General features: G+C 36.5%; 1 protein-coding gene across 1 annotated transcript in view; it reads left to right on the top strand.

Moving 5' to 3' along the window:
* LOC116468310 (transmembrane protease serine 11D) overlaps nt 1–8,025 on the top strand; it is a 62,595-nt gene extending 54,570 nt beyond the window's left edge. Inside the window, exons 8-10 of the mRNA XM_032151932.1 lie at nt 1,372–1,631; nt 3,030–3,172; nt 6,402–8,025. Of these exons, the coding sequence (XP_032007823.1) occupies nt 1,372–1,631; nt 3,030–3,172; nt 6,402–6,563 (565 nt within the window). The 3' untranslated portion in view covers nt 6,564–8,025. The remainder of the gene's footprint in view (nt 1–1,371; nt 1,632–3,029; nt 3,173–6,401) is intronic.
* The last annotated feature ends 14,418 nt before the right edge of the window (nt 8,026–22,443 follow it).

The following is a 22,443-nucleotide window of genomic DNA, read 5'->3' as shown; positions in this document are numbered from 1 at the left end:
GCAAAATGCCTTCAGCATCCCAAAAATCTGTTGTCATAACTTTTGTTCTTGACTAGTCTGGTTCTGCTTTGACTGGACCACTTCTACCTCTTTGTAGCCATTGCTTTGATGGTGCTTTGTCTTCAAGATTGTATTAGTAAAGCCATGTTTCATCTTCTGTTATAATTCTTCAAAGAAATACTTCAGAATCTTGATCTGACACGTTTAAAATTTCTACTGGATGCTCTGACCTTGTGTGCAGCTGATCTGGGCAGAACAGTTTTGGCGTCCATCAAGTAGAAAGCTTGCTCAGCTTTAGCTTTTCAGTCAGAATTGTATAGGCTGAAGCAGTTGAGATGTCTGTGGTGTTGTCTATTGTTTCTCACAGTTAATTGTTGGTCCTCTTTAATTGAGACATGAACAAGATGAAATTTTTCCTAGCAAATTGATGTGGATGGTCTGTTTCCACGGGCTTCACCCTCAACATCTCTTTCTTTCTTAAAACACATTATCCATTAGTAAACTGAGGACTGGAGGAGATGCTGTCGCCATAAACTTTTTGTAAGGCATAAATAATTTCACCATTCTTCCAGTTTCACCATAAATTTGATGTTTTTTTGCTTCAATTTTAGCAGCATTCATGTTGCCTTGATAAGGGCTCTTTTCAAATTCATGTCTTATTCCTCTTAGTACTTCAAACTAGATCTTGTTCAGTATAATAAGTTAGTATGAGTTTATCTGCATGCAAAAATTTTTGAAATCCATGCAGTTTGTTTATAATATACATTTTCCATGAACTTTTGAAGACCCCATACATACATATGTATATATATTCACACACACACACACACACACACACACACACACACACATATACCAAAATCTTCAACCATTATCAGACTTAGTGCAGAAAAATTATTCATCCATTAACAAGATAAGAATGCCCCTTATCAACACTACTATTTAAATGGAGCTCCTGGCTAAAGGAAAAGACAGGGATTGAAAGAAATTAGTTAAATCTAAAATGTTCATTATTTCAGGTTTCTTAGTTGCGTAAATGGGAAGGGAGGTATGGACAAAAGAGAAATCGAAGATATTTGTGTTATGCTACTTATCATTAAAGTATCAGAATAACTTCATTGGAATAGAAAAACACCAAGATCACCCCATGATATGTTTTCTAAAATCTTCTTCATTTCTTTAGACAAGTGACCATGTATTTGGCCAGTGAAGAATTCAACTCATTTGCCAGCTTATAATGCAGGAAAATATAGCAAAGAGATGTGGATCCACTAGTTTCTAGATAGTGGTACAGGATGGCTAAGACGAATTTATATATCTGAAATGTTCACAAATTCCCTACTCATATAGCGTGTTTTCATAACGTTTTAGCAACTCTAATCCTCGTGAATGGATTGCCACATTTGGTATTTCCACAACACTTCCTAAACAAAGAATGAGAGTAAGAAGTATTTTAATTCATAACAATTATAAATCTGCAACTCATGAAAATGACATTGCGCTTGTGAGACTTGAGAACAGTGTCATCTTTACCAAAGATATCCATAGTGTGTGTCTCCCAGCTGCCACCCAGAATATTCCACCTGGCTCTACTGCTTATGTAACAGGATGGGGCGCTCAAGAATATGCTGGTAAGTGTCTCAGAAAAAAAAGTTAACAATAGAAATGTCTTATATTTGCTATTAGGTAATTTTTAAAATGAGGAAACACCTGGAATAGGTGTTTCTATTCTTCTACAGACAGAACCATTCTATACTCTGCTCAGCCCAAGCTCTGGCTACCCCCGAGTCTCCTTAGCAAAGCAAAGCAATGCCCCAGAAACTATGAGGAATTCTCAAATATAGTAATAGGAAAATGTAAAAGAAAGTTATGCAGAAAGATGAGTTCTTTAATAATCCAGAGATTCTATAAGATTCAAACAGCTTCCCTATAAACAATAAAAAAGATTTTGTTTGTTTGTTTGCTTGTTTTTTAGAGACAAAGACTGTTTCTCAGACTGGAGTGCAGTGGTGCAATCAGGGCTTACTGAAGCCTCAAACTCTGGTCTTAAGAAATCCTCTTGCTTCAGCCTGCCAAGTAGCTAGGATTATAAATAAGTGTGTACCACCATACCCAGCTTTTTTCTTTTTCTACAGACGGGTTCTTGCTCTGTTGCCCAGGCTGGTCTGGAATTCCTGCCCTCAAGCCGTCCTCCTGCCTTGGCCTCCCAAAGCAATGGGAGGATCTAGATTAGACATTGTATGAGGCCTTAATAATCCTTAAGGTATTAACTGCCCTTTAAAGTATTCTGGGATAAAATAAATCCTGCCTCTATGGCAAAAACTCGGTGTGTACATAAACATTGGTCATATTTGTTTATTGAATGAATAAAATGGAAACTAAAATGAGGACAGTGCACAAGAGCTACTAGAACCAGTAAGAGTATCAGCGAAGGAGTGGAAGGGTAGCATTGACAATTTCCCTGGGCTTTTACCCATGTTGTAGATTGTCTCTCCAAGGAATAATACAAAGCCTTAATAGTCCTAGAACATGTTCTATTGTGTTCTTGTGGCCCAAAGTAAATTGTTGTAATAGATAACATTTGCACCAGTCGTGAAAAACTAGTAGTGTTTCTGAGAGTACATCAATATAAAATAGACTAGTTCTTTAGCCTTGAAACTAGACTGGTTTCTCTTTTGCTGCTAGGTTAAAGGTTATTCAATATGTAATCTTCCAATCCAAAATCTGTCAGTGGATAATTTAAATGCTTTTAGTCAATTTTAAGATATTTGTTTTCTCTAAAGGCTTAAGGGGCACTGTGTGACAAAGCTAAAGCAAAAAAAGAAAAAAAACCTGATCTGTGAAAGTGGTTATCCTCATCTACTTGGGGAATTTTTGCTGCGAAGAAACTCCAGGGTAAATCTTTAGGAGCCTTCATTGTTAAATATGAAATAATGTTTGGAGTACATTTATTTCTTCTCAAATTTATTACGGGGTCAATAATGTACACATCTTTAAGTCCATTTTTTTCCTGCTTTTATACCAAACAGGCCACACAGTTCCAGAGCTAAGGCAAGGACAGGTCAGAATAATAAGTAATGATGTATGTAATGCACCATATAGTTATAATGGAGCCATCTTGTCTGGAATGCTGTGTGCTGGAGTACCTCAAGGTGGAGTGGATGCATGTCAGGTAAGCTCAAGACAATCTCATCCATGCCATCATCCAAGAAGTGTATAAGTACTTCCTAGTATGTGACAATGTGATAGACATAAGGGTAACAGTTACAATACACAGCCCTGTTCCTCTAAAATTTATAATATAGATTTTAGAAATAAATTTTTTTATGAATGAAGTTTATCTATCATGAAAGCATTAAGTCTGAGAGGCCAAATTACAGAGTAGTTAACCATCCAAAGCGCAAGAATCAGAAAGACCTCGATTTGAATTCCTTAACCTCTATTACCAAGTCTCTTTAACTAAAAGCTGGGGATAATCATAATAGCACCTAACTTTTTGGGTACTAAGAAAAATTAAATGAAGACTAAATATATCAGGCACATGTTAAGCAACAAAGAAATCTCATCTATTTCACTATTGTTAATGTAGACCATGGTCACTGGTGTTAATAACTTTAACCTCAACCTTTTCACTGCTATGAAGGATTAAATAAAAAATTAATCACTATATTATAAAAATTAATTGATATATAATAAATGAATTTTAAGAGATACATAATAATTCATGGACACCTTGAAGATAGAAAATTTATACAAAATCCTAGTAATTTGAGTCACAAAAGCTCCTACAATAATGAAACAGTACAAATGAAAAAGAAAAGAAATAACTATTATATTTGGATCTAGCCCATAATTTTTAACCAAATGTACAAAAACAAACAACAAATATGAAATTCTCACTGTAAAGTGATTAAAATCAAATTTGAATTCTAAAATTTTAAATTAAATTATCTAAACATAATTGATGCAGTTACATGTTTTAATAGGTTTTGTCCACATATATGAAATCCAACTCCACATAGTAACAGGAACAGCTGGTGTCAGAAATTACATATTCTTTTAGTCTGGAGTTTTAAAAAAATCAATCTGTTTACTTGAGTAATTTGTTGCTGTTTTCATGGGTGAATTGTATACAGAAGGATAAGAATTATTCTTCGCATCAAAAGGTCACTGACTTTCATATTTAGTGCTCATGGTCTTTAAAAAGTGGATAAAAAATAGTTCTCACATTTTATGTAAAGCCCCCAATCCATGAGCACTTTTCCCAAAATGAAACATTTTTATCAACTGCAAGTTGTGTGTAGGTGGAGATTTGTTTTTCAATTGTCGAGATACTGTTAATTACCCAGCCCTTTATCTCCTTTCGGTGGAGATGTCTCTGTGCTAGGAAACCCTTCTCGCTCTCCTTCCTGTTTCTCTTTTACTACTGGCCCTGAAACAACAAATTCTCAAGTTTCACAACAGCTTCCAAAGAATCCATCAATCAAATAAGCAACACACCTCAACACTGACAATTCCAGACCTACTAAGACCATTAATTAAGACTTAAAAATAAACATGAGTTTTAAAAGGGTGTTATTCATTATTTTCCCATTTATAACGTCCCTTACCTTCTGTCCTTCAGTGCATACAAATTATTCTCTTCCTTCAAGCCCAGTTCAAGCTGTACCTCACCATGATACCTTCCATGTATATTCTACTCTAGGCCTCACTGATTTTTAACTGAAATACTATAATGCATAGTTCACAATTCAAAAAAAAAAACACAGCACTTTACATAAGAGCTTACAAGATCCTATTTCTGTTATCCATTCTTTTGTTCATTTTTACAATCATTAATTCAAAGGAATTATATTAATTACTTTCTATGCACCAGGCATGTTAGCACAACAATACTATCCCTGCATTCAGCAAGTCTATGGTCTATAAGAGAGGACACAAATTCAAGTGTCTGTGGTCAAGCAGTGAAGCTGGCTAGGTATGGAAAAATTACAAGTCCCTCTTGCTTTAACATTTGCTTGCCCACATTTGGTCAGACATCATGCAAAATAATTTCTCACTATAGAAAAAAAAACACTACAAAAACAATAATATAAAGTACTGAGAACTGGTTAACTGAAGCATGCATATGTCGTCTAAAAGAAGCAGGTGACAACCAGTTTCATGAAGTACTTGCCATGCATATTGGCACTTCACACACTGACCCTTCTCCCCATCTAGACCAGTAATTAAACAGGTATGGACGAGCTAGCTACTAAGAGCAGCCAGATGAATAGCTGACTAATTTAGAAGCACACTTGGTAATAATAGCTGACTTTTATTAGTACTGACTATACTATATGCTAAGCTGTACTCAAAGTGCTTCGAGTTTTAAACTCATACAAACATTATATGAGGAAACAGAGGTACAGAGAGCTATTCACCAGCTTACCAAAGGTCACATAGCTGGTAAGTGGAGGACTTAAGTCCAGACTATCTAGTTTCAGAACCCACAGACTTAATCCATCGTGCAGAACGTAAGACATACTCAATCTGTCTCCCCAACTAGGTTATTATGTGCACAAATATTTATTGGTTGGTTAGTTCATTATTATGACTGGGTGGTAAGTATGTCATTAGGAGTGTTTTGCTTATGACTATATAAATTTCTTCACCAAAAGAAGACTTTTTGATGATATACTATGCATCAGACACCATGCAGGGTGCTAAGGTTAGGAAGATAAGTGAAACTTCTAGAAACTCATTCATTCAACAAATATCCCCTAAGGGCTAGAAGCTTAGGTTTCAGCAGTGAACAGAATAGGTATGTTCTCTTTCCTGTTGGACCTTATAGTATATCTGGAAAAACAGACATTGAACAAATATCATAAATGCAAGTGAGTGTTTCAGAGACGTGCAGCTGCTACATCAAAACAAAACAAACACACAAACAAACAAACAAAAAAACTGACCAGTGGGATTAAGTGTAAATAGGCACACAAAGGCACAAATATGCTTTTATAAAATAGTAAAGCAGTGACAGAGACACACACAAGATATAAGGACACAATGAAGAACACTTGAGCCCAAAGCTGGAGAGGGTGAGAGTGTGAAGGAAAAAGGTTGGCCAGAGAAGTTTTCCTGAAGGAGAGAAAGCCTGGATGAGTAGGAGGCAGCCACGCAGTGACTGGGGGAAATCTGAAAAATGCATTTGTCATCTTCTCAGACTTGCTGAAGGAATGACGTGGGTACTTTGAGGGTTTCAGTAATTTTTCCACGACTTGGTATAATATTTCAAAAGGAAACAGGCTGACTTTATTTGTATAATGAATGTGACTCCTTCCTCGACTGCCATAGAAATAAGCTTAATATTTTGGGTTTGTCTTTGCACTTCAGTAATCAGTCATTCCGTTTTTTTACAGGGTGACTCTGGCGGCCCGCTAGTGCAAGAAGACTCACGGCGGCTTTGGTTTCTTGTGGGGATAGTAAGCTGGGGAGATCAGTGTGGCCTGCCAGATAAGCCAGGAGTGTATACTCGAGTGACAGCCTACCTTGACTGGATTAGGCAACAAACTGAGATCTAGTGCAACAAGTGCATCCCTGTTGCAAAGTCTGTATGCAGGTGTGCCTGTCTTAAATTCCAAAGCTTTACAGTTCAACTGAAAAAGAAACTGGAAATGTCCTAATTTAACATCTTGTTACATAAATATGGTTTAACAAACACTGTTTAATCTTTCTTTATTATTAAAGGTTTTCTCTTTTCTCCAGAGAACTATATGAATGTTGCATAGTACTGTGGCTGTGTAACAGAAGAAACACACTAAACTAATTACAAAGTTAACAATTTCATTACAGTTGTGCTAAATGCCCGTAGTGAGAAAAACAGGAACCTTGAGCATGTATAGTAGAGGAACCTGCACAGGTCTAATGGGTCAGAGGGGTCTTCTCTGGGTTTCACTGAGGATGAGAAGTAAGCAAAGTGTGAAAACATGCAAAGGAAAAAGTGATGGAATAACATTCAAGACAAAAAGAACAGTATGAGGCAAGAGAAATAATATGTATTTAAAATTTTGGGTTACTCAACATCTTATAGTTAGTATGAGTCCTAAAATTAAAAATGTGAAACTGTTGTACTATATGTATAACCTAACCTTAATTATTCTGTAAGAACATGCTCCCGTAGGAAATAGTGGATAATTTTCAGCTATTTAAGGCAAAAGCTAAAATAGTTCACTCCTCAACTGAGACCCAAAGAATTATAGATATTTTTCATGATGACCCATGAAAAATATCCTTTATCTACATAAAGGAGAGACTATATCTATTTTATAGAGAAGCTAAGAAATGTACCTACACAAACTTCTCAGGTGCTTTACAACTACGTAGTACTTTTTAACAACAAAATAATAATAATTTTAAGAATGAAAAATTTAATCATCGGGAAGAATGTCCCACTACAGACTTCCTATCACTGGCAGTTATATTTTTGAGCGTAAAAGGGTCTTCAAACGCTAAATCTAAGTAACGAATTGAAAGTTTAAAGAGGGGGAAGAGTTGGTTTGCAAAGGAAAAGCTTAAATAGCTTAATATCAATAGAATGATCTTGAAGACAGAAAAAACTTTGTCACTCTTCCTCTCTCATTTTCTCTTTCTCTCTCCCCTTCTCAGACACATGCCTCCCCCACCGAAGAATATAATGTAAATTAAATCCTCTAAAATGTAATGGCACAAAAATCTATGTAGTGTGAATCACTAATATTCCTGAGTTTTTATGAGCTCCTAGTATAGCTAAAGTTTGCCTATGCATGATCATCTATGCGTCAGAGCTTCCTCCTTCTACAAGCTAACTCCCTACAACTGGGCATCAGGACTGCTCCATACATTTGCTGAAAACTTCTTGTATTTCCTGATGTAAAATTGTGAAAATACCTACATTAAAGCCATCTACTTTTAGGGAAGGGGAGTTGAAAATGCAACCAACTCCTGGTGAATTGTACAAACAAATCTTTGCTATACTTTATTTCAAATAAACTCTTTTTAAAATAATTTCCCTGCCTAATTATTTATGGAAGTTATGGCTTTTGAAGGACAATTCAAAACCATTTATTTAATTGGTTCTGCAATGAAAGAACCGCCACCTATACTCTAGTAAAGGCTTGGCACTTTCTGCTGCCTTTTCATCAAGCGCTATAATTGAGGCAAGCGTCCAGCTTGACACTCCTCAGTTGCACCCTGTGACGACAACATTGAACTGGTAATTTAGAGTAAGCCTCAAGGGGAGGGAGACTTTGTGCTTGAGTATGTTTGTGTGTTTGTGTGTGCAGCTGCCCTCATATAATAGCAGAGATATTTGTGTTTATTCTTATGTATTGAAAGCTATATAAAAGAAGATAATTATTTAACAGAAAATAGAGCAAATTCAATTATTTATTGAAAACAAAAAATTATTTAGCAAAATATGCATATTTTGTGAAAAGATATTAGAAAACTAGGGGAGCATTTATTTTAAGAGCTTCTTTTTTATGTACTGATAAATTCACTTTTCCTGACACCTATGTATGGCTTCATGAAAGTAATTTTGAGTAGTTATGGAGGAGTGGCAATTTATAAATGCTTTCAGTCCTTAAAAAATCATTCTGGGAGCTCTGGAAGAAACTTTCTAGCACCCTAATTCAGTTGTAGAAAGAGTTATTGAACAAGGAGAATCCTGTTCAGCATACATACTAATCAATTTTCAAAAGCACACATACTAATCAATTAAAAATGTGTCAAACGAAGTGAACATTTGGCACCAAAACTGAATCCTCCTGAGTTTAAAATAGTGAACAGAACTAATGAAAAGAGAATTATCCAAGAAAGTTTAGAGCAAACAGTTTACTACTTATTGCACTAATTTGAAGTCTTAATTACAGAGTGTAAACTGCTCCTTTAATAAATGTATTGAGTCCTACTATGTTTGAGGTTCTCTGCTAACCAATGAAACGAAGATAAATAAGACATAATACTTGCCCTTAAGACACGCAGAGAATAGTGATGTTGACAAACACATTATGCAATACAACATAAAGGATGAAATGATAGAGTACAACATTTCTGACAAGATAACAAAAGAATGGGAAGGTCATAGAAGACTAATAAAAATATATTTAATTTATAATAAAATCAAAACTGAGTCTTTCAGAGCAGCAATTTGCCACGAACCACGATAATTTCCCTGTGGTTAGGGAAAAGGAAACTGAGAACTTCTCAGATTATGAATCTAAATCCTTCACAGGCTCTAGTTTACACAACTCACTTCCTTTTCTTTCCAACTTGCTAAATATGAAATGGTTCAATGAGACCCAAAATAGATTTTTCTCTTTATATTTATTACATGTCTACCTAATCCAGATATCAACCCTAGTCCTTTTCATTTCAAAACAGTCAGTTTGATTAATCTTCTGTAGGGGAAACAGGTTATTTCCTTCTCTATTTCTGGTGTTTCATTGCATTTCTTTTTTTTGTTTTTTAATTTAGACACAGGATCTCACTATATTACCCAGGCTGGAGTACAGTGGCTATTCACAGGTGCAATTATAGCACACTACAGCCTCAAATTCTTGGGCTCAGGTGATCCTCCTGCCTCAGTCTCCCAAGTAGCTGGGACTATAGGCACACACCACAGCATTAGGCTTGGTGAGTTATTTATAAAGGAAGCAGTTGTCAGTTGAAGAAAGAGACTTCTTTCCATGGGAGCATTTTTTAAAGCATGGGAGATTTTTAAGCAGAAGCTGGATAATCACCTGAGGTGATATTTTGCGGAAATGTTTTGAAAGATTTCTGTAATGAGTTGGGCTTAAAATCAGATTATTCCCAAGGCTGCTACACAGTCTAAGATGCTACCCATAATAAGCAGTTCTGAGGATCATAAGATCTCTGAGAGAAAGAGGAATTTCAGAGTTTGGATATCGATTTGTTAATTTGTTTAATCTGGTGCCCAACTATGAACTAAATCACCTAAAGAAATCAAACCTATCACAATGTGAATTAAGTAACAATCCATTTTGGAGAAAAAGGCAACCAAATGAAATTGATGAGATGATTCAGAAAACAAACAGGGCATTTTCCATGAATGCCATTACATTTAACCTACCTCTAATCATACAAGTTATACTGAAATTACTAGTGCAATAAAAATCTGTTGACACGTGTTCTCGCTTACAAGTGAGAGCTAAACAATGGGTACACATGGACATATAGTGGAGAATAATAGTGGGGATTCAAAAGGGAGAGGTGGGTGAGGACTGAAAAAGTACCTGTTGGTTACAATGTTCACAATTCAGGTGATGGGTGCACGACAAGCCAAGACTTCACCACTGCTCAATATATCTGTACAATAACACTACACTTTTACCACCTGAATCAGTTAAGATCGTTTTTAAGATGGTTGACATGTTCAGAAAGAGATTTTTCTGCAAAATTTATGCATCTGTCCTTTCATTCATTTTTTAACCATCCATTTGTTTATTTATCAATAGTTTTTGCTCGCTTGCCATGTGCCAGATACTATGCTAGGCCAGTCAAACTGAATTCTGGGAAAGAGCAAGACAGGCAAAAGAAAAAGCAAGTATAAAGTTCCTGAGGTAACTACAAAGTTGGTGGGTTTGGAAAACAGTAAGAAGCCAGTGTGGCTGGAACAAAATTAATGAAGGGGAGACTGGTATTAGGTGAGGCTGAAGAAATAGACATGTGGGCCACATAGATAAGTTTCTGTTTTATTCTAAATGTGAGGACAAGAGTATGGAGGGAAATATATGATCAATTTTCCATTTTCTAAAGATGAACCTGGCTACTCTACAGAGAACTACCAGAGGACAAGAGTAAAAGTGAAACTAATCAATAGACCATTGCAGTCATCTAGGAAAAGGATGAGCTTGAGTTTGATTAAGGAGCTAGCAGTGAAGATGGTAGAAAATATTGAAATTTAGGAAATATCTATAGGAAAAAAATAATAATTTCTGACTGATTAGATTTAGGTGCTGAAGAAAAGAGAGAAATCAAAGTTGGCTCTAGTTTTGGTTCTGAGATAGAAAATAACTGAGATAGAAAAATCTGGGAGGAGAACCAAGTTTGAAGAGTAGAGAATCAAGTTTCTTTCTGAATCTGATACATTTGAAATGTACAAGCTATGAGAACAGGTAAAAAGTTGCAAATATACATCTGTAGCTCAGGGGAGGGATCGAGATGGCATTTACAACAATAGTTTCAGGGAAGTAGGGGAAAAAGTCATGATGGAATGACGAGAAGAGAGAATGGGAAATACAGCTTTTGGAAAATAATACAAGATGATATCTTGATGACTTCAAGGTAAAGAAAGAAGTTTTAAAGATGATTTAAAAACAGCTTTTAGTATCACAAATAAAAGGGACTTAAAGGAAATAATGCTAAATTTTTTTAATTCGAAACTTTTTGTTATTCAAAAGACACTATCGTAAGATTAAAAGGCGAAATAACAGAGTGAGAAAAGATATTTGCAATTGTAGGGGTGGGAAAAGTTTACTTTTACCATCTTAGGGTTTTTTTCAGCTAGACCTGAGAATTAAGTTGACATAAGACAGATCAACAAGAGAAAATCATACAAAGTTAATAGAAGTTCTACATGGCACAGGAGCCTTCATAAGAAAATGAAGACCCCAAAATACAGTTAAGAGTTGAAAATGGCCGGGCGCGGTGGCTCACACCTGTAATCCCAGCACTTTGGGAGGCCGAGGCCGGCGGATCACAAGGTCAGGAGATAGAAACCACCCTGGCTAACACGGTGAAACACGGTCTCCACTAAAAATACAAAAAATTAGCCAAGTGCGGTGGCGGGCGCCTGTAGTCCCAGCTACTCGGAGAGGCTGAGGCAGGAGAATTGCTTGAACCCAGGGGGCAGAACTTGCAGTGAGCCGAGATTGCGCCACTGCACTCCAGCCTGGGCAACAGAGCGAGACTCCGTCTCAAAAAAAAAAAAAAAACAAAAAAGAGTTGAACACATACTGAATTGAAGAGCACTAAGGTTAAAAAAAAAAGTAAATTATAAGGAAAGGCCAGAAGATCTTTTATTTTGTTGTTTTGTTTTATTATAGACAGAATCTCACTCCATACCCCAGGCTAGAATGCAGTGGCGCAATCTCAGCTCACTGCAACCTCTGCCTCCCGGGTTCAAGCAATTCTCCTGCCTCAGCCTCCCAAGTAGCTGGGATCACAGGTGCCCACTATTATGCGTGGTTAATTCTTGTATTTTCAGTAAAGATGGGATTTCGCCACGTTGGCCAGGCTGGTCTTGAACTCCTGACCTCAAGTGATCAGCCTGCTTCGGCCTACTAAAGAGCTGGGATTACAGTACAAGATATTTTAACAAGATCTGTGCAGAATGTTCTCAGCCTCAGCATGCCATCCTTGATTATAAAACGGTTCTTTCCTTTTGGTTGAGGGAGTACATCTTTCACATGGAATGTCATCTCCTGCTTTTAAGAAACAGCACGAAGGTCAGAGTGATCTTGTACCTGCTGTTTTCAAATGGCTTTAACTAAAAATAGTCAATATGCCAGAATAGCATATTTTTAATTTCTATACAATACATATAAATTAAAAATTATGTTGTATCGAGAATACATGAAAAACGACTACAAATAAATTTTTTAAAGACCAATAACAGAATGGAAAATGAGCAAAGAGTTGGATTAGGCACATCAGAAAAAAAGAAGTGGCCAATAAATGTAAGAAAAAAAGGCTCAATATTATTGGAAATAAGAAAGATGAAAATTAAAGCCATTGTAATATATCATCACTACACATGTATCAGAATGGGTAAAAATTAAAAGTTGCCAATATGAAGAACTGGCAAGAATGGGGTGTAAATTGCTTTAATAAAATTGGAAAATGGTACTATCTAATAAAGGATATCATATACATATCTTATGACCTAGGAATTCTATGCTAAAGTAAATATGATATAAATGATGTACATGTGCAGGAATATTCAAAGCAGCATTATTAATCATAGCCGAACAATGGAAACAACCAAATATCCATCATCAGTAGAAGAGATAGATTTTGTTATGGTCATACAATAGAATATCACTCTACAACAAAAATGAAAATCATAAAATTAAACAAAAGAAGTCTGGCCAGGCACGGTGGCTAACATGCAGTGTTTGGTTTTCTGTTCCTGTGTTAGTCTGCTGAGGATGATGGCTTCCAGCTTCGTCCATGTCCCTGTAGGAAACATGATCTCATTCCTTTTTATGGCTGCATAGTATTCCATGGTGTATATGTACCAAATCTTCTTTATGCAGTCTATCATTGATGGGCATTTGGGTTGGTTCCATGTCTTTGCTATTGTAAATAGTGCTGCAATAACATTGTGTGCATGTGTCTTTATAGTAGAATAATTCATATTACTTTGGGTATATATCCAGTAATGGGATTCCTGCGTCAAATGGTATTTCAGGTTCTAGATCCTTGAGGAATCACCACATTGTCTTCCACAATGGTTGAACTAACTCACATGGCCACCAACAGTGTAAAAGTGTTCCTGTTTCTCCACACCTTCATCAGCATCTATGTTTCTTGACTTTTTAATAATTGCCATTCTGATTGGCATGAGATGGTATCTCACTGTGATTTTGATTTTCATTTCTCTAACAATCAGTGATGTTGAGCTTTTTTTCATGTTTATTGGCCACATGGATGTCTTCTTTTGAGAAGTGCCTGTTAATATCCTTTGCCCACTTTTTAATGAGGTTTTTTTTTTCTTGTAAATTTGGTTAAGTTCCTCGTACATTCTGGATATTAGACCTTTGTCAGATGGATAGGTTGCAAAAAATTTTCTCCCATTCTTATTTCAGTTACCCTGATTTGATCATTATATATTGTATACTTGTATCAAAATATCACATGTACCCTATAAATATGTACCCATAATAATTTAAAATAAAATATTTTTAAAAACATTTTCTCCCATTCTGTAGGTTGCCTGTTCACTCTGGTGATAGTTTTTTGTTTGTTTGTTTTGTTTTGTTTGCTGTGCAGAAGCTCTTTAGTTTAATTAGATCCCATTTGTCAATTTTGGCTTTTGTTGCGATTGGTTTTGGTGTTTTCCTTATGAAGTCTTTGCCCATGCCTATGTCCTGAATAGTATTGCCTAGGTTTTCTTCTAGGGTTTTTATGGTTTGGGGATTTACATTTAAGTCTTTAATCAATCTTGAGTTAATTTTTGTTTAGGTGTAAGTAAGGGGCTCAGTTTCAGTTTTCTGTCTATGGCTAGCAGTTTTCCCAGCACCATTTATTAAACAGGGAATCCTTTCCCCATGGCTTGTTTTTGTTAGGTTTGTCGAAAATCAGATGGTTGTAGATATGTGGTGTTATTTCTGAGTTCTCTGTTCTGTTTCTTTGGTCTATATGTCTGTTTTGGTACCAGTACCATGCTGTTTTGGTTACTGTAGCCCTGTAGTATAGTTTGAAGTCAGGTAGCGTGATGCCTCCAGCTTCTTTTTGCTTAGGATTGTCTGGGCTATATGGACTCTTTTTTGGTTCCATATGAAATTTAAAGTGTTTTTTTTTTTTCTAATTTTGTGAAGAATATCAATGGTAGTTTGATGGGAATAGCATTGAATCTATAAATTACCCTGGGCAGTAGGGCTATTTTCACAATATGGATTCTTCCTGAGAATCAATATGAGGATGGAATGTTTTTTCATTTGTTTGTGTCCTCTCTGATTTCCTTGAGGAGTGGTTTGCAGTTCTCCTTGAAGAGGTCCTTCACATCCCTTCTTAGCTGTATTCCTAGGTATTTTATTCTCTTTGTAGCAATTGTAAATGGGAGTTCACTCATGATTTGGCTCTCTGCATGCCTATTGTTGGTGTATAGTAATACTTGTGATTTTTGCACATTGATTTTGTATCCCGAGGCTTTGCTGAAGTTGCTTATCAGCTTAAGGAGTTTTGGGGCTGAGACAATGGGATTTTCTAAATATAGAATCATGTCATCTGAAACAGAGACAATTTGACTTTTTCTTCCTGTTTGAATACCGCTTATGTCTTTCTCTTGCCTGATTGCCCTGGCCAGAACTTCCAATACTATGTTGAATAGGAGAGGTGAGAGAGGGCATCACTGTCTTGCGCCAGTTTTCAAAGGGAATGCTTTCAGCTTTTGCCATTCAGTATGATATTGACTGTGGGTTTGCCATAAATAGCTCTTACTATTTTTCGATATTTTCCATCAATATCTAGCTTATTGTGAGTTTCTAACATGAAGGGATGTTGAATTTTATCAAAGGCCTTTTTTGCATCTATTGAGATAATCATGTGGTTTTTGTCATTGGTTCTGTTTATGTGATGGATTATGTTTATTGATTTGCATATGTTGAACCAGCCTTGCATCCCAGGGATGAAGCTGACTTGATTGTGGTGGATAGGCTTTTTAATGTGCTGCTGGATTCAGTTTACCAGTATTTTATTGAGAATTTTCACATCGATGTTCATCAGGAATATTGGCCTGATGTTTTCTTTTTTTATTGTGTGTCTGCCAGGTTTTGGTATCAGCATGATGCTGCCCTCATAAAATGAGTTCGGGAGGAGTCCTTCCTTTCCAATTGTTTGAAGTAGCTTCAGAAGGAATGGTACTAGCTCCTCTTTGTACCTCTGATAGAATTCGGCTGTAAATCCGTCTGGTCCTGGGCTTTTTTTTTTTTTTTTTTTGGTTGGTTGGTAGGCTATTAATAACTGCCTCAATTTCAGAACATGTTATTGGTCTATTCAGGGATTTGACTTCTTCCTGGCTTAGTCTTGGGAGGGTATATGTGTCCAGGAATTTTTCTATTTCTTCTAGATTTTCTAGTTTATTTACATAGAGGTGTTTATGATATTCTCTGATGATAGTTTGTATTTCTGTATGGTCAGTGGTGATATCCCCTTTATCATTTTTTATTGGGTTTATTTGATTCTTCTCTCTTTTCTTCTTTATTAGTTTCACTAGTATTCTATTTATTTATTTTGCTAATTTTTTCAAAAAACCAGCTCCTGGATTCATTGATTTTTTTGAAGGGTTTTTCATGTTTCTATCTCCTTCAGTTCTGCTCTGACCTTAGATATTTCTCATCTTCTACTAGTTTTGGATTTGTTTGCTCTTGCTTCTCTAGCTCTTTTAATTGTGATGTTAGGGCATTGATTTGAGATCTTTCTAGCTTTCTGATGTGGGCATTTGTGCTATAAATTTCCCTCTTAACACTGCCTTAGCTGTGTCCCAGAGATTCTGGTACATTGTCTTTTTGTTCTCATTGGTTTCAAAGAACTTCTTGATTTCTGTCTTAATTTCATTATTTACCCAGGAGTCATTCGGGAGCAGTTTGTTCAATTTCTATGTAGTTGTATGGTTTTGAGTGCATTTCTTAGTCTTGAGTTCTAATTTGATTGCACTGTTGTCTGAGAGACTGTTACGATTTCATCTCTTTTGCATTTGCTGAGGAGTATTTTACTTCCAATTATGTGGTTGATTTTAGAATAAGTACCATGTGGCACTGAGAGGAATGTATATGCTGTTGATTTGGGGGTGGAGAGTTCTGCAGATGTCTGTTAGGTCTACTTCATCCAGAGCTGAGTTCAAATCCTGAATATCCTTGTTAATTTTCTGTCTTGTGGGTCTGGCTAATATTCACAGTGGGGTGTTAAAGTCTCCCACTATTATTATGTGGGAGTCTAAGTCTCTTTGTAGGTCTCTAAGAACTTGCTTTATGAATCTGGGTGCTCCTGTATTGGGTGCATATATATTTAGGATAGTTAGCTCTTCTTGTTGCATTGATCCCTTTACCATTATGTAATGCTCTTCTTTGTCTTTTCAGATCTGTTGGTTTAAAGTCTTCTATGTAAGAACACTGAACATACAGGCTGAGCACAGTGGCTCATGCCTGTAATCCCAGCACTTTGGGAGGCTGAGGTGGGTGGATCAAGAGGTCAGCAGTTCGAGACCAGCCTGGCCAACATGGTGAAACCCCATCTCTATAAAATACAAAAATTAGCTGGGCGCAGTGGCAGATGCCTGTAATCCCAGCTACAGGCTGAGGCAGGAGAATCACTTGCCTAGATTGTGCCACTGCACTCTAGCCTGGGCGACAGAGCAAGGCTCCCTCTCAAAAAAAAAAAAAAAGACGGAACCTATGATTGATTGGAATACCTGAAAGAGATGGGGAGAGAATGGAACCAAGTTGGAAAACACTCTTCAGGATGCTATCCAGGAGAACTTCCCCAACCTAGCAAGACAGGCCAACATGCAAATTCAGTAACTACAGAGAACACCACTAAGATACTCCATAAGACAATAAACCCCTAGACACATAATCATCAGATTCTCCAAGGTCAAAATGAAGGAAAAAATGTTAAGGGCAGCCAGAGAGAAAGGCCAGGTCACCTACAAAGGGAAGCCCATTAGACTAATAGTGGACCTCTCAGCAGAAACCCTACAAACCAGAAGAGAGTGGGGGCCAATAGTCAACATTCTTAGAGGAAAGAATTTTCAACCCAGAAATTCATATCCAGCCAAACTAAGCTTCATAAGTGCAGGAGAAATAGAATCTCAGGTAGGAATAACTAGAGAATTTGACTAACACTGGTTTTTATATGTTAGGTAACTTTTATAAAAATGGTTAAAATATGAATTATCAACAATGAGTATACACATATATATATTTGTTAACAAAACCCAAAATACTGTTTCTCAAATTATGAATTGCATCTATTCCAGAATTAACTCTTAAATTAGCATTATTGGTTTTTTTTTTTTTTTTTTTTTTTGAGACGGAGTCTCGCTCTGTCACCCAGGCTGGAGTGCAGTGGCGCAATCTCGGCTCACTGCAAGCTCCGCCTCCCGGGTTCACGCCATTCTCCTGCCTCAGCCTCTCTGAGTAGCTGGGACTACAGGCGCCCGCCACCACGCCCGGCTAATTTTTTTTGTATTTTTAGTAGAGACGGGGTTTCACCGTGGTCTCGATCTCCTGACCTCGTGATCCGCCCGCCTCGGCCTCCCAAAGTGCTGGGATTACAAGCGTGAGCCACCACGCCCGGCCGCATTATTGGTATTTTAATTTAAAATTTTGCGTATCATGTTTCTTTTCAAATGGCTTACTTATGCTTAAAAACTGATAAATTTTCTTCTTTTCTAAAGGCCTTCTAAAATTGAAATATATTTATGTTTTATTCCGTGTAGCTTCCTCACTGCTAACAAATTTTCTCTTTATAAAAAGTTTTCTATTTGAAAGTTAGATGGGAAAGCAAATGTATCTTATACTTACTTTTAAAAGAGATTTATTTTTAAATATCACCTGAAATGTTCAAAAGTGATTATAAATGAATAAGCCAACATTTTTAAAAATGCTCCTTCATTTCAAAAGATAGTATTGGGTAAATAACATTATAATAATGGGAAGGAATTTAAACTTAAAAACAAATTGATGACACTGCCAACAATAAATCACAGCAATTTTCCTTTTCCATATTCTCTTTTCAGTTCTTATCTAAATACATACATAATTTTACTTCATTTATAATCATAAAAAAATTTGCATTCTGCCTTATTCACTTTATATTCATATATGTTCACATTCATTCCATGTTGCTTCATTATAATTGCCAAAATTTTTTTTATTTAGTTTATATGTCAATACATCAGTTAATATTCATTTAAAAATAGTTTTTTCATTATTTCATGTCGTCCTGACAACATATCTGAAGAAAGGGATGTTGATGAGGTATTCTTCCTGTCCATGCTTTCCAGTGTATTAGATAAAACTTTAAAGTTGGTCTGTTCAGAGCTCACTGTCACTTTGTGAATGTTCTTTAGTAGCAGTAATGAATTCAGACGACTTTGCCACTTCTGTTTCCTTTCAATAAACATGTACCAGTCAATTCACAAAAATATAAATAAATAATAATACTATAGAAAATAGGTTTTTAACCTTTTAAATTTCAATCCAGTTGTTGGTTGGTTGACTTTACTGGTAGCTTTTAAAGTGGCCATAAAAATTGTAATAAGAAGGAAAAGAAGAAATGAACAACAAAAATATATATTTTACTTTTATTTTTGAAAATGTTCTCAGATACATCATCACAAATGTTAGGTATATAGAGAAGATACTTTCCAACACATAATATTAGGGAATTATAACTTCCTTATACAACTTTCTATGGCATTCTTCTTCCATAGAATATCTTAAAGGTATCTTCCTATTTTTTTAATACTTCTAAATATCTCATTGCTTAAAAACTAAAACTTTTATGAAAGCCTCTTTTCTTTTTGTTTCTTTTTTTTTTTTTTTTTCTTTTTGGAGACAGAGTCTCGCTCTGTTTCCCAGGCTGGAGTGCAGTGGCGCGATCAGCTCACGGCAACCTCCGCCTCCCGGGTTCAAAGGATTCTTGTGCCTCAGCCTCCCGAGTAGCTGGGACTACAGGCGCATGCCACCATACCCAGCTAATTCTTTTGTATTTTTAGTAGAGATGGGGTTTCACCATTTAGGCCAGGCTGGTCTCAAACTCCTGACCTTGTGATCCACCCGCCTCAGCCTCCCAAAGTGCTGGGTTTACAGGCGTGAGCCACCGCGTCCAGCCAAAAGCCCCTTTTCTTAAACAAAAAATGAATATGATCTTTAAAAGTTGCTTCTTTTTAAGCTTATATCAAACTTTCTATTCCATCTGGCATATTTTCTTGCTGTAAACTCAACTAAGCCCCCCAGAAAGTAATTTTTTTAATTACATCTCTCAAGCCTCCTTTCTGCCTAAGGACAGCAAATACACACTCTATTCTTGGTAGATTTTGCCAGTTCAGGGTTTTCTTAGACAGTATGAGGTTTTCTCAGTTGAGTTACCATATCCCTTATCCTTCTCTAGGTTCCAAGTGACCCACCTTGTACATTGCCAATGCACTAGGCTGAGGGGCTGATCTTCAGTCGTCATCTGTTCGTTCTGTCATCCCCTGAGATGTAATTGTGCTGTCTGGTCTTCAGGCATGATCAACCCTCCATACCTATCCTCTCAGAAGTCTGAGTTCTCATCGTGTCTCTCACTCAAAGAGATCATGTTGCTAACTGCTGCACACTCTCCCACCTGGTCTGCCAGCTTTCTCTTGAACTCATTTAGAGGAATATAACATATGGTCTACTAACCCCTACTGCTCTCAGTCACCGTCAAACTCAACAAGGCTATTTCGGGGTCTCTCTGGCTCAATACTCTTAGAGGCTCTCTCTAATCAAGGATTAAGCACCATTGGTGTACAAGGAATTCCGCAAGTTTGTCACTTTTCAGCTCCAAATGTGAAGGGGGACATAAGCCCTCTCTACTTTCATTTCCCTTCGTGTTTATCTGAGTTTTACTGTCCCTACTCTCGAGCACTAACTCTGAGTTAGGGAAGGAGCATGGGAAGGGTTAAAGGTCATAGACTTTTTCTCACTCTATTGCTTTCCATTCCTACATTCTACTCCCTCTTCCAGTCCATGAAAATGTATCTAGTCTGGTCAGATGGGGAGAAAAATGGCTCTGAACAAGAAAGTACTTTTCAATTCTATAGTATAGGTTGGGTTTTAGCTTAAAATAAGAGTATATACATTTCATATGTAGTAAAATAATACATATACAAAAAGCATATTATATTGATATATATTTAAGAGAAAAATTTTTCAAAGCAGCACAAATGCATATAAGAAACAGAATATTTTCAATAGCCTTGAATACCCCTGTGTAGAAGCTGTTTTTGATAATTAGAACAGCAGCCTCTTTTGACTAAAAATAAATTTTTCTTTTAAGATATTGATTCTGCCATAGGCTTAAAGAGACTATTTAAAATTGTCTGCTATGCATAACCAAAAAAGAGAATTTCAGACCAATATCCTTGATGAACATTGATGCAAAAATCCTCAATAAAATACTGGCAAACCGAATCCAGCAGCACATCAAAAAGCTTATCCACCATGATCAAGTGGGCTTCATCCCTGGGATGCAAGGCTGGTTCAACATACGCAAATCAATAAATGTAATCCAGCATATAAACAGAACCAAAGACAAAAACCACATGATTATCTCAATAGATGCAGAAAAGGCCTTTGACAAAATTCAACAACCCTTCATGCTAAAAACTCTCAATAAATTAGGTATTGATGGGACGTATCTCAAAATAATAAGAGCTATCTATGACAAACCCACAGCCAATATCATACTGAATGGGCAAAAACTGGAAGCATTCCCTCTGAAAACTGGCACAAGACAGGGATGCCCTCTCTCACCACTCCTATTCAACACAATGCTGGAAGTTCTGGCCAGAGCAATCAGGCAGGAGAAGGAAATAAAGGGTATTCAATTAGGAAAAGAGGAAGTCAAATTGTCCCTGTTTGCAGATGACATGATTGTATATCTAGAAAACCCCATCGTCTCAGCCCAAAATCTCCTTAAGCTGATTAGCAACTTCAGCAAAGTCTCAGAATACAAAATCAATGTACAAAAATCACAAGCATTCTTGTACACCAATCACAGACAAACAGACAGCCAAATCATGAGTGAACTCCCATTCACAATTGCTTCAAAGAGAATAAAATACCTAGGAATCCAACTTACCAGGGATGTGAAGGACCTCTTCAAGGAGAACTACAAACCACTGCTCAATGAAATAAAAGAGGATACAAACAAATGGAAGAACATTCCATGCTCATGGGTTAGAAGAATCAATATCGTGAAAATGGCCATACTGCCCAAGGTAATTTATAGATTCAATGCCATCCCCATCAAGCTACCAATGACTTTCTTCACAGAATTGGAAAAAACTACTTTAAAGTTCATATGGAACCAAAAAAGAGTCCGCATCGCCAAGTCAATCCTAAGCCAAAAGAACAAAGCTGGAGGCATCACGCTACCTGACTTTAAACTATACTACAAGGCTACAGTAACCAAAACAGCATGGTACTGGTACCAAAACAGAGATATAGATCAATGGAACAGAACAGAGTCCTCAGAAATGATGCCGCATATCTACAACTATCTGATCTTTGACAAACCTGACAAAAACAAGAAATGGGGAAAGGATTCCCTATTTAATAAATGGTGCTGGGAAAACTGGCTAGCCATATGTAGAAAGCTGAAACTGGATCCCTTCCTTACACCTTATACAAAAATTAATTCAAGATGGATTAAAGACTTACATGTTAGACCTGAAACCATTAAAATCCTACAAGAAAACCTAGGCAATACCATTCAGGACATAGGTGTGGGCAAGGACTTCATGTCTAAAACACCAAAAGCAATGGCAACAAAAGCCAAAATTGACAAATGGGATCTAATTAAACTAAAGAGCTTCTGCACAGCAAAAGAAACTACCATCAGAGTGAACAGGCAACCTACAGAATGGGAGAAAATTTTTGCAACCTACTCATCTGACAAAAGGCTAATATTCAGAATCTACAATGAACT

Source organism: Hylobates moloch, unplaced genomic scaffold (assembly GCF_009828535.3).
Source record: "Hylobates moloch isolate HMO894 unplaced genomic scaffold, HMol_V3 SCAFFOLD_2, whole genome shotgun sequence".
Classification (NCBI taxonomy): Eukaryota; Metazoa; Chordata; class Mammalia; order Primates; family Hylobatidae; genus Hylobates; species Hylobates moloch.
Note: the sequence above shows the minus strand (reverse complement) of the source record. Positions and strands in the feature narration are given on the sequence as shown.